Source organism: Erinaceus europaeus, chromosome 12 (assembly GCF_950295315.1).
Source record: "Erinaceus europaeus chromosome 12, mEriEur2.1, whole genome shotgun sequence".
In the NCBI taxonomy this organism is placed as follows: domain Eukaryota; kingdom Metazoa; phylum Chordata; class Mammalia; order Eulipotyphla; family Erinaceidae; genus Erinaceus; species Erinaceus europaeus.
The window spans coordinates 54,740,284-54,756,848 of record NC_080173.1 but is presented as its reverse complement, the minus strand read 5'-3'; the positions used below and the strand labels follow the sequence as shown (position 1 = coordinate 54,756,848).

The window sequence follows — 16,565 nt, the reverse complement described above, 5'->3', positions numbered from 1 at the left end:
CAAGGACAGGCATGGGGACAGAGGAAGTACACAGAACTAGAGGAAATAGTGACAGTGGGAGTGCTACAGGAGGGCTAAAGATGATGTGTGTCAGTGACCTTTGTAAGCACTGGTGCCTATCTGGGTTCATTTGTCTGCCTGCCTGTCTGTCTGTTTATCTATCTGTCTATCTAGTTATGCATCCATGGAGATAGCACAATGATTAAAGAATAGATTTTCATGCCTGAGGTTCTGAGGTCCCAGGTTCAATCCCAGGCACTTCTATAAGCCACAGCTGAGCAGTGCTCTGGTAAGACAAAACAAAAACCTAGACTGAAGTTTCTGTGGACTGTATGTTATTGGCTTTGGGATGACCTTGGCCCAGTTTTCAAAAGCAGGAGAGTGTGGGATGGTTTAAAAAAAAAAAAAAAGTACCTTAGAAACTTTTCTTTCTTCTTTCTTTCTTTTTTTTTTTTTTTACCTCCAGGGTTTTCACTGGAGATTGGTGCCTGCACTATGAATCCACTGCTCCTGGAGGCTGTTTTTTCCCTTTTATTGCCCTTGTTGTTTATCATTGTTGTTGGAGAGGACAGAGAAAAATTGAGAGTGGAGGGGAAGACAGAGAGGGGGAGAGAAAGAAAGATACCTGCAGTCCTGCTTCACTGCTTCTGAAGCAACCCCCCCCCCCCCTGCAGGTGAGAAGCCGGTGGCTTGAAGCGGGATCCTTAGGCCGGTCCTTGAACTTTGTGCCATGTGCGCTTAACCTGCTGCGCTACCACCGCCCAGCCCCCCTTTCTTTTTCTTTTTTTTTTTTTTTAACTAAAGCACTGTTCAGCTCTGGCTTATGGTGGTGTGTGTGTGTGTGTGGGGGGGGTGGTGCATGAGACTCTCTTGCATAGCCGTTATGCAACCAGCACTTTCTTATAGTTTCTGGAAAGTGGAGAGGGTCCTGGGAGTTAGAGATAGACAGATATATGTTCTGAGATGGGAGTGATCTGGGCAGCTGGCGAAGGCCTGAGCTCAGTCCAGCCCGAGGGAGAGGAGCAGCCAGGCTACAGGAGGGTGAGGAAGGCATGTCAACTAAACTGTCTCCTTTCATCAAAATAACACTACGTCCTAGCTATGTGGGACATATGTAACCTCTCCTGGGCTAAGGCAGTGAGCAAAACAAAGGAGTATCTGCCCTTATGGAGCTGATGTTCTAGAGGGTGGAGAGACAATAAACTCAAGAAAACAGATTGCCTGGAATAAGAAGATAGAAGGGAATTTGGGGTTGGCATCCTGAGGGAGGGGCAAGGGAGGTTCTCAGCATGAGAAAGCCAAGACTTGATGGGCAGAAAGAGAGAATGAAGGGAAACTCAGGCAAAAGACCTGCTGGGAAAGGTCAGATGACGTGCAAAGGCCCTGAGGCACAGGAAAGGGACTGTGAGGAAGAGCCAGGAGGTCGTGGTGGCTGGATTTGAGGGAGAGAAGTAGAGGTAGAGGTATGGGGAGGAGTGCTGAGGGAGGCTGAGGGGGTGATGGTGGAGGAAGCTTGGGCTCTTCTGTGTGAGATAGACAGCACTGCAGGCTCTGAGCAGAGGAGTGAAGTGAGCTGACATGTTTCATCAGAGTCACTCTGGTTGCTGTGTTGAAAATAGACTGTAAATGGAAAGGGCAGGGAGGAGGGAAGACTAGCTGGAAGGCTTTAGAAATAATCGAAGCAAGAGGTGATTGTGGCCTGGACCTGGGAAGCTGAGTTCTCCCTCTCCTCTCTCCTCCCCTCCTTTCTGCTCATCTTCTCTTCTTCCTGTTATGTTGTTGTTGTTGATGTTGTTGTTACTGCTGCTGCTGATGTCATTACCAGTGCTTCACTGCTCCAGGCTAAGTTTTTCAGAGAGTGAGACAGAGATAGAGACACAGAGAGAAAGACAGCACAACACCAAAGTTTCCCTCAGTGCCATGGAGCTAGGCTTGAACCTGGACTGTGCTCATGACAAAGCAAATGCACTATCAAAGTGAGCCAGCTTTTTATTATTTATGGAGAGAGGGGGGGGGGGAAGGAGAGGGAGAGAGAGGGAGAGGGAGAGGGAGAGGGAGGGAGAGGGAGAGAGAGGGAGAGAGAGAGAGGGAATGGGCACAGAAAGAGATAGAAACCGGGAATTGGGCGGTAGTGCAGCGGGTTAAGCGCAAGTGGCACAAAGCGCAGGGACTGGCATAAGAATCCTGGTTTGAGCCCCCGGCTCCCCACCTGCAGGGAAGTCGCTTCACAGGTGGTGAAGCAAGTCTTCAGGTGTCTTTCACTCTCCCTCTGTCTTCCCCTACTCTCTCCATTTCTCTCTGTCCTATCCAACAATAAGGACATCAATAACAACAACAATAAAAAACAAAGGCAACAAAAGGCAATAAATAAAATTTTTTTTAAATTAAAAGAGAAAAGAGATAGACACCAAAGCACCGCTCCACCATCTATGGACTTTCACTTGTCTTTGTTGTGGTGCCCAGGGCCACTTCAACCCTCCTCTGTTCTCTCTTCTTCTTCTCTCTTCACTTTTCTGCTCTCTCTCTCTCTCTCTCTCTCTCTCTTTCTCTCTCTGTGTATGTGTACGGACAGATGAGTAATATTTAATTTGGGGGCCTGTCAAGCATACTTCTAAGTAAAGAGAATGGCTCAGTGTTCCCCACCCTGTGTTCAAGGACTTGTCACCCAGCCTTAACATCCACCATCTCTGTAGCCCCTCCACTCTCCACTGTCCACTCTCCACTGCCAGTCCCTCCACCCCCCCCACCCAGATTGTTTTGGACTCAATCCAAAACATCATCTCCTTGTACCATAAATATTTCAGTGCGTCTGGATCCATTCTGAGAACAAAGCAACCAGGAATTATGGCTGGATGGCTTTGTAGAGTGGGAGTGAGGAGTCTGGATGACTTCAGGGGTTTGTCCTGGGCAGCAGGAAAGATACAGCTTCCCTTTCATCAGGATGGCTGGCAGGGTGGGCCGTGTACTCTGGGGACGAGAGGCCCATTTGAACGTGTAAGGTAGAGATGCCTGTTGAGCATCCAGGAGAGGTGTCGAATGAGTAGCTAGACCCATGAATTATCAAGTGGGGGGTGGAGGAGAGAGCATAATGGTTATGCAGAGAGACTGTCAAACCTGAGGCTCCAAGGTCTTATGCTCAACCCCATGCAACAACCATAAAGCAGAGCTGAGCTGTAGTCAGGTCAAATAATAATGATAGTAGTAATAATAATAGCAATATAAACATAAAAATTAAGTGGGGCAGGGCCTAGGCTTGGAGGCAGTCTGGAGCTCTCTCTGGGTGGGGTACCGTGTAGATGATGGGACCTTTCTCTAACCCAGGAAACAGGCTGATTTGAGGCCAGGAAGTGGGTAGTTGCTGAGGTGTGAAGCTGGAAGAGAATGGCTGTGGCAAGTTCCCTGGGAGATGTGAGGTGCCTAGGCTCAGAATTCAGGCCGGGGGCAGCGCTGGAAGGAGATACAGGTGGTAGTTAAGCCAGGAGAGCTGGTGGGGCGACTGAGCAGCAGGCAAGACAAAGGGTGATGGATGGGGGACCCCAAGAGTATAGGGGTAGAATGGGAAATAAAAGTCTTATTTAATGTATCCTGAAGTCTGGCAACAACTTTTTCCTGGTTGTTCCTTGGCACTGGGAGCCCCTAGTAGAGCTGATGTTCTAGAGAACGGAGAGACCGCAAGCTCAAGAAAACACAGTGTGCCTGGGAATAAGAACAAATAGGGAAACAACTCCTGTGCCATTCTCTTTACTTAATGCCAAGTTCAGATGCTGAGGACAGGTGACACCACGAGCAACTTTCTGTGTGACCCAGTTGGTCTGTTCACTCTCTTGCCATGTTCTCATTTGGCACTTAGCCTGGACCACAGACCCCAGGATGGGAGAGCCAGTCTCCAGAGGACTATGGGCTACCCTCTCCTCCCAATTGCTACTGACTTGTGTGGGGAATTCCTTCTGTTCTGGTTGAGCTGTGAGCCCTCTAGGTGGTCAGTAGTGCTCTGAGTGTGATCTGAGCATGGCACAATGAGCCAGTGTCCCCAGCATGGCTTGGCTTTGGAGCCCAACTATCCCAGTGCAAATCCCAGACCATGACTGGCTTTAGTCAAGAGAGTAAACTTCCCTGAGCCTGTTTGCTTTACCTATAAAATGCACTGGGGTCTGGATGGTGGCACACCTGGTTTAAGTAAGCACATACCACCATGTGCAAAGAATTGGGTAAGGATCCCTGCTCCCCACCCACAGGAGGGAAGCTCCACAAATAGTGAAGTAAGTACTGCAGGTGTCTCTCTCTCCCTGTCTCCCCCTCCCCTCTCAATTTCTCTCTGTCCTGTCAAATAAAGAAAAAAAGTGACTGCTGGGAGCACTAGATCTGTCATGCAGGCCCTGAGCCCTGGCAACAATTTAAAAAAATTATGTGTATAAGGACTTGAAGACAGCTCACTTAGTACAGTGCATGCTTCACCATGTGTGAGGACCCAGGTGAGAGTCTTCAGCACCAAATGGGAACACTTTGCACAGTACCAGCAGAGAAGCTCCATGTGTGGTGGAGGAGTGTTGTGGTATCTCTCTCCTTTTTCTATGTGAAATTTAAAAAAGAAAATAAAACTCTGCTGGGAGCAGTAGAATTGCACAGGAGTGAGGCCCCAGGAGGCAAACCATATTTTAAATAAAAACAAAATGCATAGTAGCTTGCACCAGTTGGCTGAGTGGCTCTGTGTAGAGGAGGTGATGTCTGTACAAATGTCTGGTGCATAGTCTGGTGCACTTCTACTACTGTAGTCATTACTACCATGATCTCTCAGTCTCAGCTGCCAGTCCCCAGCCCCCAGTTCCCAGCCCCCAGTTCCCAGCCCCCAGTCCCTGCCTAGACAAACCTATCTTGCAGTCACCGAGCAGATGGCCGGGCGTGGGCATTCCCAGCACTGTATATACAGGTAGTCCTCATTTAGTAACTAGGTTCAGTTTCTGAAACCCAGCTGATAAATGACTGTGTCCTTAAACAAGCAGCCAGTTTACTTCTGCACAATGTCTTGTACTGGGAGTGGACTTGTCAGCCATTTTTAGAGGTTGAATGCTGGGGCCAGGGGAGATAGCATAATGGTTATACAAAAGACTTTCAGACTTGAAGCTCTAAAGTCCCAGGTTTTGTTATTGTTTTGCCATTGTTTTTTGCCACCAGGTTTATCATAGGGGCTCAGGCCTGCCCAATCCTCCATTCCCGGTGACCATTTCCCTACCCCCTTTTATTTTATTTGATAGCATAGATAGAAATTGAGATAAGAGGGGGAGTTAGAGACAGAGAGACACCTGCAGCATTGCTTCACCACTAGTGAATCTCCCACTCTGGAGGCGGGGACTGGGACTTGAACCTGGGTCCTTGCATATGTGTGCCACCACTTGGCCCTTAAATGTGTTTATATATATTTTTAACAGAGCACTGCTCAGCTCTGGCTTATGGTAGTGCTGGGGATTGAACCTGGGAACTTTCAGGCATGGAAGTCATTTGCATAACCATTATGCTATCTCTCCAGTGAAAATATATATACATATATAATGAGATAAAGACCAGAGCACTGCTCAGCTATGGCTTAATGGCGTTGCAGACTGAACCTGGTGGTGGTGGAGTTGGGGACTGAATCTGGGAGCTTAGAGCCTCAGGCATGAAAGCCTTTTGTATAACCATTATGCTGTCTCCCCAGCTCCAGCTGTAGATATATTTCTAAGTGTTTATTCAGGAGTGTACTGTATAGTGTGCTATGATAAAAAATAGAGGAAATATTGTATTGTGGGACACACAATAACATGCAAATACACGGATATAAAAATCTAGTGTGGTGTACATCAACTGACAGTGGAAATGAGACTAAAAATGAGAGAGAGGATGCGAGATTCGGTGCTTGAAGCTGAGCCTCTATTCAGCCCTTTTCCTTGACTCATCACCCCTGCATCACCAGAGAGCTGGTCAAAACTCCAGGCAGTCCGTAAACAAGTAGATCACTAAGTGAAGATTAACTGCACCATCCAGCTTCAGTGTTTCCTCCTCTGACTCACCCTTATGGCTGGGTTTTTTTTTTTAACTTTATTTATTTATTTATTTATTCATTCCTTATTTACTGGACAGAGACAACTAGAAATCGAGAGGGAAAGGGAGGATAGAGAGGGAAAGAGACAGAGAGGCACCTGCAACTTTGCTTCACCACACGCAAAGCTTTTCCCCTGCAGGTGGGGACCAGGGGCTTGAATCCAGGTCCTTGTGCATTATAACATGTATGCTCAGCCAGGTGTGCCACCACCTGGCCCCTTTTATTTATTCTGTGCTAGGGGGATTACTGGCTTATAGTTGACAGTAAAATACAGGGGTTGATACATGTTTACTTATTTATTGGATAGAGACAGAAAAACTGAGATGAAAGGGGGAGATAGAAAGGAAGAGAGAAAGAGGTACCTGAAGCATTGTTTCACTACATGTGAAGCTTCTCCCCTCCTACAGATGAGGACTGGGGCCTTGAACCTGTGTCCTTGCACATGGTGGCATGTGCGCTCAACTGGGTGTGCCACCACCTCCCCACCCACAATATGGATGTCCTGTCCTCTTCTGCATGCTCCTAACTGAAGTTCCATCACTATTGTGCTCATATGGCAACATGCCAGTCTTCCTGGAGATTGTGAGGACCCTGTTTGCCACACCCTCTGCATCCCAGTGGCTGACAGAAGCATGGTGAATGTTTGGTGTTTGATGACAGGTGATTGCTTGAACATTTCTGGGCTGGCTGTATCTGTTTTCACCTTCCATCACTGGTTCACAGACCTGGACTTGGCTGTGCCAGAGACTGTCAGGCTGGACAGCAGTCTACACAAGGCCCGGGCCCAACTACTGGCCAAGGGCCGGAGACATCGGCCCTCCCGCTCGAGGCTTCGGGACAGTGCCAGTTCTGCAGAGGATGGTGAAGGCTCTGATGGCCCTGGAGGCAAGGTGGGTGCAACTAATTCATTTAAACACAGGAACCCACCCCTCTCATCCCTGGAGGTACCCTGCGCACTGCTCTTCCATGGAAACCAGAGTCCCTGACTTTGAGGTACAAGGATGCTCACAAACTCTAGCTGTATTCACTGCTGCCTCTTTTCATTCCTATGGACGGCTTTATCCTCATGTTACAGCTGAGGAAACAGGCATTGGGAAGACCAGTGACCATGCCACACAGTTATTAACTCAGGAGGTGGGATTCAACCCCAGCCTGTGTAATCTCCTAGCTCTCACTGTCCAGTCACCCTTCTAGAAGAGCCCACACTCACAAGGGACGCCTCCCCCAGGCCTCCAGAGAGATCCATGCAGATCTCTGAGGGTGAACCCGGATTCTAACGCTTCCAAAAAGTGGGGAGTAGGGCAGTCAATGAGCAGCTGTCTCCTCCTCAGGTGACGGACGGCTGCGGGAGCCCCCTGCACCGATTGCGTTCACCTTTGCACTCGGGTCCTGGGTCCCCGGCCGGAGGCTCTTTCTGCCTGGAGCCTCCAGGGTTGCGGCGCAGCGTGGACGAAGACGAGCCACCGCCCTCGCCGCTCACACGCTACCGACCCCTGCACAATGCCGCCTCGCACGAAGGCCTGGCCGCTGCATCCCGCTCGCCGCCGCGCTCCGCGCCCTCCTCCGACAGCTCCCCCAGCTTCGTGCGCCGCTACCCGCGCGCTGAGCCACACAGCGAAGGTGAGCTCGGCGGCCGGCGCGGCGCCCCCTGCTGGCTAGTTCCGGGACCGCAGCGACCCCTCCCGGTCCCCGCGGGCATGCATGCACAAAACTGGACCAAGAGAGACCCAGTGACCGTGGGAAGTGAACAGTTTCCTTCATTAGTTTATTGATTTGCCTACTACGAGCCGGTGGGTACTGGGAAGCACATGAAGCTTGTTAGTCTGTGGGAAGAAACAATCAAGTAAGTGTACATAGTTTGGGAGGAAGTGAGCAAATCATCACTTACAGCCACAAGCTGTAATAAACTCCCTTCCAGAAACCTGGTGGCAGGGTGAAAGAATTTACTTAGGAGCATCCTAAAAGGCTTCTCTGAAGAAGCCGTGTTTGAGCCAAGATTATAGGGTTGGCCAAAATAAAAATAAAGTTAAGGAGTTGGGAGATAGTTCACCTGGTTCATCACCACAGAGGAGCACCATGTAGAGGGGAAGCTTCATGAGTCGTGGAACAGTGCTATTGTCTCTCCCCTCTCCCTCTCTCTGTCTTTCACTTTCCATATATATGTATTAGCAGAGACAACTAGGAGCAGTGGAATTATGCAAACATGAAGCCTCAGTGAAAAAGTCTGGCAGAAAAGAAAAAGAAGGCAAAAGAAATAAAAAGTTAATAGAAGATTCTGGATTGTGTAATGTCCTGTTAAATCCCTTGAAGAAGGCAGGTGTTATGACCTTGCATTGGAGCTGAGGAATCCTCAGAGAGGTGAAGAAAACACATCCTGAGTCACACAGCCAGTGAAGGGTCCCAAGTCAGGAGATTTGGAATTCCTGCCACTTCACATGGTAGCTAAAGGAGGGGGACATTCACCACTAGCTATTTTCTTTTTCCTTTTTTGCCTCCAGGGTTATCACTGGGGCTTGGTGCCTGCTAGGAATCCACTGTTCCTGGAAGATTTTTTTTAAAAATTATTTCTTTATTGCAGAATTAATGCTTTACATTTGACAGTAAATACAATAGTTTGTACATGCATAGCATTTCCCAGTTTTCCATATAACAATACAACTCCCACTAGGTCTTCTGTCATCCTTTATGGACCTGTATTCTTCCCCCCACCCCCCAGCCATCCCAGAGTCTTTTACTTTGGTGCAATACGCTAATTCCAGTTCAGGTTTTACCTGTGTTTTCTCTTCTGATCTTGTTTTTCAACTTCTGCCTGAGAGTGAGATCATTCCATATTCCTCCTTCTGTTTCTGACTTATTTCACTTAACATGATTTTTTCTTTTTTTTTTTAAAGATTTTATTTATTTATTTATTTATTTATTTATTTATTTTTTAAAGATTTTATTTATTTATGAGAAAGATAGGAGAGAGAGAAAGAACCAGACATCATTCTGGTACATGTGCTGCCAGGGATTGAACTCTGGACCTCATGCCTAAGAATCCAATGCTTTATCCATTGCGCCACCTCCTGGACCACAGATTTTATTTATTTATTAATGAGAAAGATAGGAGGAGAGAGAAAGAACCAGACATCACTCTGGCACATGTGCTGCAGGGGATCGAACTCAGGACCTCATGCTTCAGAGTCCAAAGCTTTATCACTGTGCCACCTCCCGGACCCCTTAACATGATTTTTTCAAGCTCCATCCAAGATCGGCTGAAAACGGTGAAGTCACCGTTTTTAATTGCTGAGTAACATTCTATTGTGTATATATACCACAATTTGCTCAGCTACTCATCTGTTGTTGGACACCTGGATTGCTTCCAGGTTTTGGCTATTACAAATTGTGCTGCTAAGAACATATATGTACACAGATCTTTTTGGATGGGTGTGTTGGGTTCCTTAGGATATATCCCCAGGAGAGGAATTGCAGGATCATAGGGTAGGTCCATTTCTAGCCTTCTGAGAGTTCTCCAGACTGTTCTTCACAGAGGCTAGACCAATTGACATTCCCACCAGCAGTGCAGGAGGGTTCCTTTGACCCTACAACCTCTCCAGCATTTGCTGCTACTTTTTTTTTTTTTTTTTTGCCTCTGGGGTTATTTCTGGGGCTCAGTGCCTGCACCATGAATCCACTGCTCCAAGAGGCCATTTTTTTGCCCCTTTTGTTGCCCTTGTTGTTGTAGCCTTATTTGTGGTTATGATTGTTGTTGATGTTGTTCGTTGTTGGATAGGACAGAGAGAAATCGAGAGAGGAGGGGAAGACAGAGAGGAGGAGAGGAAGATAGACCTGCAGACCTGCTTCATTGCCTGTGAAGTGACTTCCCACACAGGTGGGGGAGCGGGGGTGGGGGGGCTGGAACCTGGATCCTTACGCTGGTCCTTGCACTTTGTGCCAAGTGCGCTTAACCCGCTGCGTTACTGCCCGACCCCTGCTGCTACTTTTTCTGATATATGACATTCTCACAGGAATGAAGTGGTATCTCATTGTTGTCTTGATTTGCATTTCTCTGACAAAGACTTGGAGCATTTTTTCATGTGTTTCTCAGTCTTTTGGATCTCTTCTGTGGTGAATATTCTGTCCATGTCCTCTCCCCATTTTTGGATGGGGTTATTTGTTGTCTTGTTGTTGAGTTGGGCAAGCTCTTTATATATTCTGGTTATTAGCCTCTTGTCTGATGTATGCCATGTATAGATCTTCTCCCATTCTGTGAGGGATCTCTTGGTTTGGGTAGTGGTTTCTTTTGCTGTGCAGAAGCTTTTGAATTTGATGTAGTCCCATAGGTTTATGCTTGCCTTAGTCTTTTTTGTAATTGCATTCATTTCATTGAAGATGCCTTTAAAATTTATGCAGAAAAGAGTTCTGCCAATATTTTCCTCTAAGTATCTGATAGTTTCTGGTCTAACATTCAAGTCCTTGATCCACTTGGAATTTACTTTTGTGTTTGGTGAAATATAGTGGTTCAGTTTCATTCTTCTTCATGTTTCAACTCATTTTTTCCAACACCATTTGTTGAACAGATTCTCCTTTTCCCATTTGATTGTCTGGACACCTTTGTCAAAGATTAGATATCCATAGGTGTGGGGCCTTACTTCCAGGCCCTCAATTCTATTCCACTGGTCAGTGTGTCTATTCACATTCCAGTACCAAGCAGTTTTGATAACAATGGCCCTGTAACACAATTTGAGATCTGGGAGTGTGATGCTTCCAGTTCTGTTCTTTCTTCTTAAGATTGTTTTGGCAATTCTAGGTATTTTCTGGTTCCAGAGAAACATTTGTAGTATTTGTTCTATTCTCCCCAAAAATGTGGTTGGGATCTTGATGGGGATAGCATTAAGTCTGCATATGGCTCTGGGTAGTATATTCATTTTGATGATGCTACTTCTTCCAACCCATGAACATGGAATATCTTTCCACTTCTTTGTGTTTTTTTCTTTTTCTTTTTTTTTTCCAAATATTTATTTATTCCCTTTTGTTGCCCTTGTTGTCTTTTTGTCTTTTTCAATTTCCTTGAGTAGTGACTCATAATTTCCTTTCTTTTTAAAAAAAATTTTTAATGTATTTTCCCTTTTGTTGTCCTTGTTGTCTTTTTATTGTTGTTGTAGTTGTTGTTATTGATGTCGTTGTTGGATAGGACAGAGAGAAATGGAGAGAGGAGGGGAGACAGAGAGGGGGAGAGAAAGATAGACACCTGCAGACCTGCTTCACTGCCTGTGAAACGGCCCCCCTGCAGGCGGGGAGCCAGGGGCTCAAACCCAGATCTTTATGCCGGTCCTTGCGCTTTGTGCCACAAGCACTTAACCCGCTGCACTACCGCCCAACTCCCCTCATAATTTTAAGTATACAAGACTTTCACTTCTTTTTTTTTAAAAAGATGTTATTTATTTATAAGAAAGATAGGAGAGAGGAGAAAGAAGCACACATCACTCTGGCACATGTGCTGCTGGGGATTGAACTTGGGACCTTACGCTTGAGAGTCCAGTGCTTTATCACTAAGCCACCACCCAGACCACAGGTCTTTCACTTCTTTGGTTAGGTCTATTCCTAGATATTTTATTGTTTCTGTTGCTACAGTAAAAGGAATTGATTTCTGGATTTCATCTTCTAACTTAGTGTTTGCATAGAGGAATGCCACTGACTTTTGAATGTTAATTTTGTAGCCTGACACCTTACTATATCGCCTGATGATTTCCAAAAGTTTCTTTCTTGATTCCTTAGGTTTTTTTTTTAATGTATACTATCATGTCATCTGAAAATAGGGTGAGTTTGACTTCTTCTCTTCCAATCTGTATCTCTTTAATTCCTTGCTCCTGCCTGATTGCTCTGGCAAGAACTTCCAACACTATGTTGAATAATAATGATATTATTCAATAATAATGATAGTGGGAAGCCCTGTCTAGTACCTGATCTGAGGGGAAATGCTTCCAGTTTTTCACTGTTGAGTATGATGTTGGCCGTAGGTTTGCTATATATATATAGACTCCACTATCTTCACGAATTTTCTATCTATTCCCATTTTTTGTAGTGTTTTGATCATAAAGGGATATTGTATTTTGTCAAAGGCTTTCTCTGCATTTATTGATATGACCTTGTGGTTTTTGGTCTTGCTTTTATTGATGTGGTGGATCATGTTGATTGATTTATGTATATTAAACCAACCTTGCATGCCTGGGATAAACCCCACTTGGTCATGATGAACAATATTTTTAATATACTGCTGTATCCAGTTGGCTAGAATTTTGTTTTAGCATCTATGTTCATTTGAGATATTGGTCTGTAGTTTTCTTTTTTGGTTGTGTCCCTGTCTGCTTTTGGTATCAAGAGTGATGTTGGCTTCATAGAAGCTGGAAGGGAGTATTCCAATGTCTTCAATCTTCTGGAAGACTTTTAAAAGTAAAGGTATTAGTTCTTCTTTGAAGGTTTTGTAGAATTCATTTGTAGAATTCATTCTGAATTCCACCTGGTCTAGGACTTTTATTCTTGGGAAGGTTTTTGAGAACTGTTTTAATTTCATTAGCTGTGATGGGCCTGTTCATATTATCTAGTTCCTCTTTATTTAATTTTGGAAATTCGTAGGTATCTAGGAAATCATCCATTTCTTGCAGGTTCTCTAGCTTGGTGGCATATAGTTGTTCATAGAAGCCTCACATGATATGTTGAATTTCTGTGGTGTCTGTTGTGATATCTCCTCTTTCATTTATGATCCGATTTATTTGGGTCTTCTCCCTTTTTTGTTTTGTGAGTCTGGCTAAAGGTTCGTCGATTTTGTTCACTCTTTCAAAGAACCAACATTTACTTTCGTTGATCTTTTGTATGGTTTTCTTATTTTCAATGTTATTTATTTCTGCCCTAACTTTAGTGATTTCTGTCCTTCTGGTTGCTTTAGGATTCCTTTGTTCTTCTTCTAGGTCTTTAAGGTGTGCAATCAGGTTGTTTATTTGTACTTCTTCTTGTTTCCTAATGTGTGCTTGTATGGCTATGAACTTCCCTCTCAGTACTGCCTTAGTTGTGTCCCAAATATTTTGATAGCTTGTGCCTTCATTTTCATTGAACTCTTGAAACATTTTGATTTCTTCATTTCCTCCTTGACCCAGTAGTTTTTAAGTAATGTACCATTGAGCATCCACATTTTGGGGCTATTACTAATCTTTTGTTGATTGTTAAGTGTTAGTTTAATTCCACTGTGGTCTGAGAAGATGCTTGCGATGATTTCAGTGCTCTTGAATTGACTGATGCTGTCTTTGTGGCCTAACATATGGTCTATCCTTGAGAATGATCCATGTGTATTTGAGTAAAATGTGTATTCCAGTTTCTTGGGATGAATGACTCTGAAAATGTCCAATAGTTCTAGTTTATCTATCTCTTCATTTAGCTCCCTTATATCTTTACTGATTTTCTTCCTGGATGATCTGTCAAGTTGAGAGAGCGGGGTGTTGAAGTCCCCTACTATGATTGTGTTACTGTTAATATATTGCTGTAGCTCTTTCAGTAGAAGTTTGATGTATTTAGATGGCTTCTCATTGGGTGCATAGATATTAATAATTGTTAAGTCCTCTTGATTGACTGATCCTCTGAGCATTAAGTAGTGTCCATTCCTATCTTTTTTAATCTTATCTATTTTCAGGTCTATCATGTCAGATATGAGAATAGCTGTTCCTGCCCTTTTTTGTGGGCCATTGGCTTGTATGATAGCTTTCCATCCTTTCACTTTAAGTCTGTGTTTGTCTTGTTGAGTTAGGTGAGTTTCCTGTAGACAGCATATTGTTGGGTTGTGTTTTCTGATCCATCTTCCTACTCTGTGCCTTTTAAAATGTGAATTCAGGCCATTGGCATTTATTTATTTAATAGATTAAAGATATTTTAATGCCATTATTGTAGATTTTTAGAGTGTTCTGATATATGGCATACTTATTGTGGTCTGTTTATAGACCTTTCAGAACTTCTTTCAGGGCAGGCTTGATGATAGTTGATTCTTTCAACTGTTGCTTGTCTGAGAGGGTTTTTATGCCTCCATCTAGTCTGAATGACAGTCTAGCAGGATAAAGAATCTTGGTTGAAAGCCTTTCTCATTTAGCACTCGATAGATATCTTACCATTCTCTTCTGGCCTGTAGTGTTTGTGTGGAGAAGTCTGCTGCTAATCTTATGGGTTTTCCTCTGTAAGTGACCCTTTGTTTTTCTCTTGCAGCCTTCAGGATCTTTTCTTTATCCTTATTCCTTTCCATTCTAAATAGGACGTGTCTTGGTGTCTTTAAGTCTGGGTTAATTCTGTTTGGGACCCTCTTGGCTTCTTGGACCTCTATGTCTTTTATGTTATCTAGACTAGAGAAGTTCTCAGCTATTATGGCTTGAAGAATGCTTTGTTCCCCTCCCTCTCTTTCTTTCTCTGGTAAGCCAATAATGCATATTATTTATTTTGAAGTCATCCCATAGGTCTCTGTTGTTGTTTTCAGTGTCTCTTAATCTCTTTTTGAGATCTCTTATTTTCTTAGTTGTCTCTAATTCATCCTCGATCTTGCTAATTCTGTCTTCAGCCTCATTGATTCTATTCTCTCTCCCCTCTACTGTTTTCTGGAGTTCATCTATTTTGTTACCCTGTTCTGATACTGTTTTAGCTTGTTCAGCTAGTTGTGTTCTTAGCGCAGCTATTTCAGCTTTCAGCTCTCTAATAACCTTGAGATAGGTAGTGTTTTCTTTCAGAGTCTCATTTGTTGTTTCTGCATTTCTGATGACAATTCTTTCAAACTCTTTACTCACTCCTGTGATTATTTCCTTAACTAGTATCTGGATGTTGACCTCATTATTCTATGCTTCAACCTTTGGGGGGCTTTTAGCTGCATTCTTGTCCTGGTTCATTTCTCCACTATTTCTTCTTGTTGGTTTAACCATTCTGTATAGGATGTTATGAGGTCTCTCTCTCAGTACTTTTCAAATTACTCATCACTTTTGCCTGGATTGACTTGTGTCTAAGTAAGGTACTTAAAGGGTTCACAGTTGTGGAAATTAACAGTTGTTTCAATATTATTTTAATCCCTGAGTTGGAGCACAGTGGCTTTAAAAGCCTCTTTTGGGGAGTCAGGTGTTAGCACAGCAGGTTAAGTGCAGATGGTGCAAAGCATGTAAGAATTCCAGTTTGAGCCTCCAGCTCCCCACCCTGCAGGGGGGGTCGCTTCATGGGTGGTGAAGCAGGTCTGCGGGTGTCTATCCTTCTCTCCCCCTCTCTGTCTTCCCCTCCTTTTTCCACTTCTGCCTTATCCAACAACAATGGCATCAATAACAACAACAATAAAACAACAAGGGCAACAGAAGGGGATAAATATTTTTTTAAAAAAGCTTCTTTTGTTCTTTTTCTTCCCTGTAGGCTATGGGAGCCTGAGGGCTTTTAAAGTATAAGCAGGCTTTTTAGCTTAATCCCTCACTTCTGATCAAGAGATAAAGTAGGGTGGGGGAGAGATAATACAGTGGTTATAAACAGAGACTCTCACACCCCAAGGATCCAAAGCTTCATGCTCAATTCAGCTTCTCTGCCAAGCTGGGCCCTGTGAGTTTCTAAACAAGTCCATTTATAGTCTGTAGGTTCTGAGGCAAGTATTCACTATGTTCTCATCAGGAGAACAACATGGAAAGGCTCCACCACACAGTCCCACTGACAGGCCACCAAGGTGTAGATCTTCTGTGTTTTCCTGGTCAGATCTCTGTCCCCCAGTGTCAGAACAGGGCCTCCCCCTGCTGTTCCAGCCTCTGAGGGCAGTAGCAATGGAGACTCACAGTAGCATCTGGTGAGTCTTAGGGGAGTCCTCTCCTCCCTTCAGCAGTCTTTTGGTTGGTAGAACAGACTGGAGGTGGTGCCTCAACAGGTAAACTGCCAGACCGTTACCAGCCACTTAATCTCTCCCTAGGCTCCTCTCTGTTCACAAGCCACACGTATTTGCACTCACTGGTGATTTGGTGGGTTCCTGGAGTCATTCTAGTCCTGCCTTGTTGTGGTCCCATGTGGTCTCCTTTGGTATTCCTAGTTGACCTGGGAGAGGAAAGGAGAGAAACACAGCTGCTGCTACTCTGTAGCCCCTTTTGTTGCCCTTATTGTTTGCTGTTGTTGTAAGACAGAGAGAAATGGAGAGAGGAGGGGAAGACAGAGAGGGGGAGAAAAAGACACCTGCAGAACTGCTTCACCACTTATGAAGTGACTCCCTTGCAGGTGGGGAGCTGGGGGCTTGAAGTGGGATCCTTACACTGGTCCTTGCGCTTCGTGCCATGTGCACTTCACCTGCTGCGCTACCACCTGGCCTCCATACTAGCCATTTTTCTATTCTCCCTTCTCCCACAGATGACAGCCGGGATGCCAGCCCCCCAGAACCTGCCAGCCCCACTATCGGCCTGGATAAGAAGACTCGCCGCAAGTTCCTGGACCTGGGGTGAGTGGAGGAAAGGCCAGACCAATGATCTGGGTG

At 44.9% G+C, this 16,565-nt stretch overlaps 1 protein-coding gene across 2 annotated transcripts in view; it reads left to right on the top strand.

Moving 5' to 3' along the window:
- SAMD14 (sterile alpha motif domain containing 14) overlaps nt 1-16,565 on the top strand; it is a 28,195-nt gene that overhangs the window by 7,030 nt on the left and 4,600 nt on the right. For both annotated transcript variants that reach the window (XM_007525613.3, XM_060203689.1), the window contains 3 exons: nt 6,800-6,966; nt 7,408-7,696; nt 16,442-16,529. In XM_007525613.3, coding sequence (XP_007525675.1) covers nt 6,800-6,966; nt 7,408-7,696; nt 16,442-16,529 — 544 coding nt within the window. The remainder of the gene's footprint in view (nt 1-6,799; nt 6,967-7,407; nt 7,697-16,441; nt 16,530-16,565) is intronic.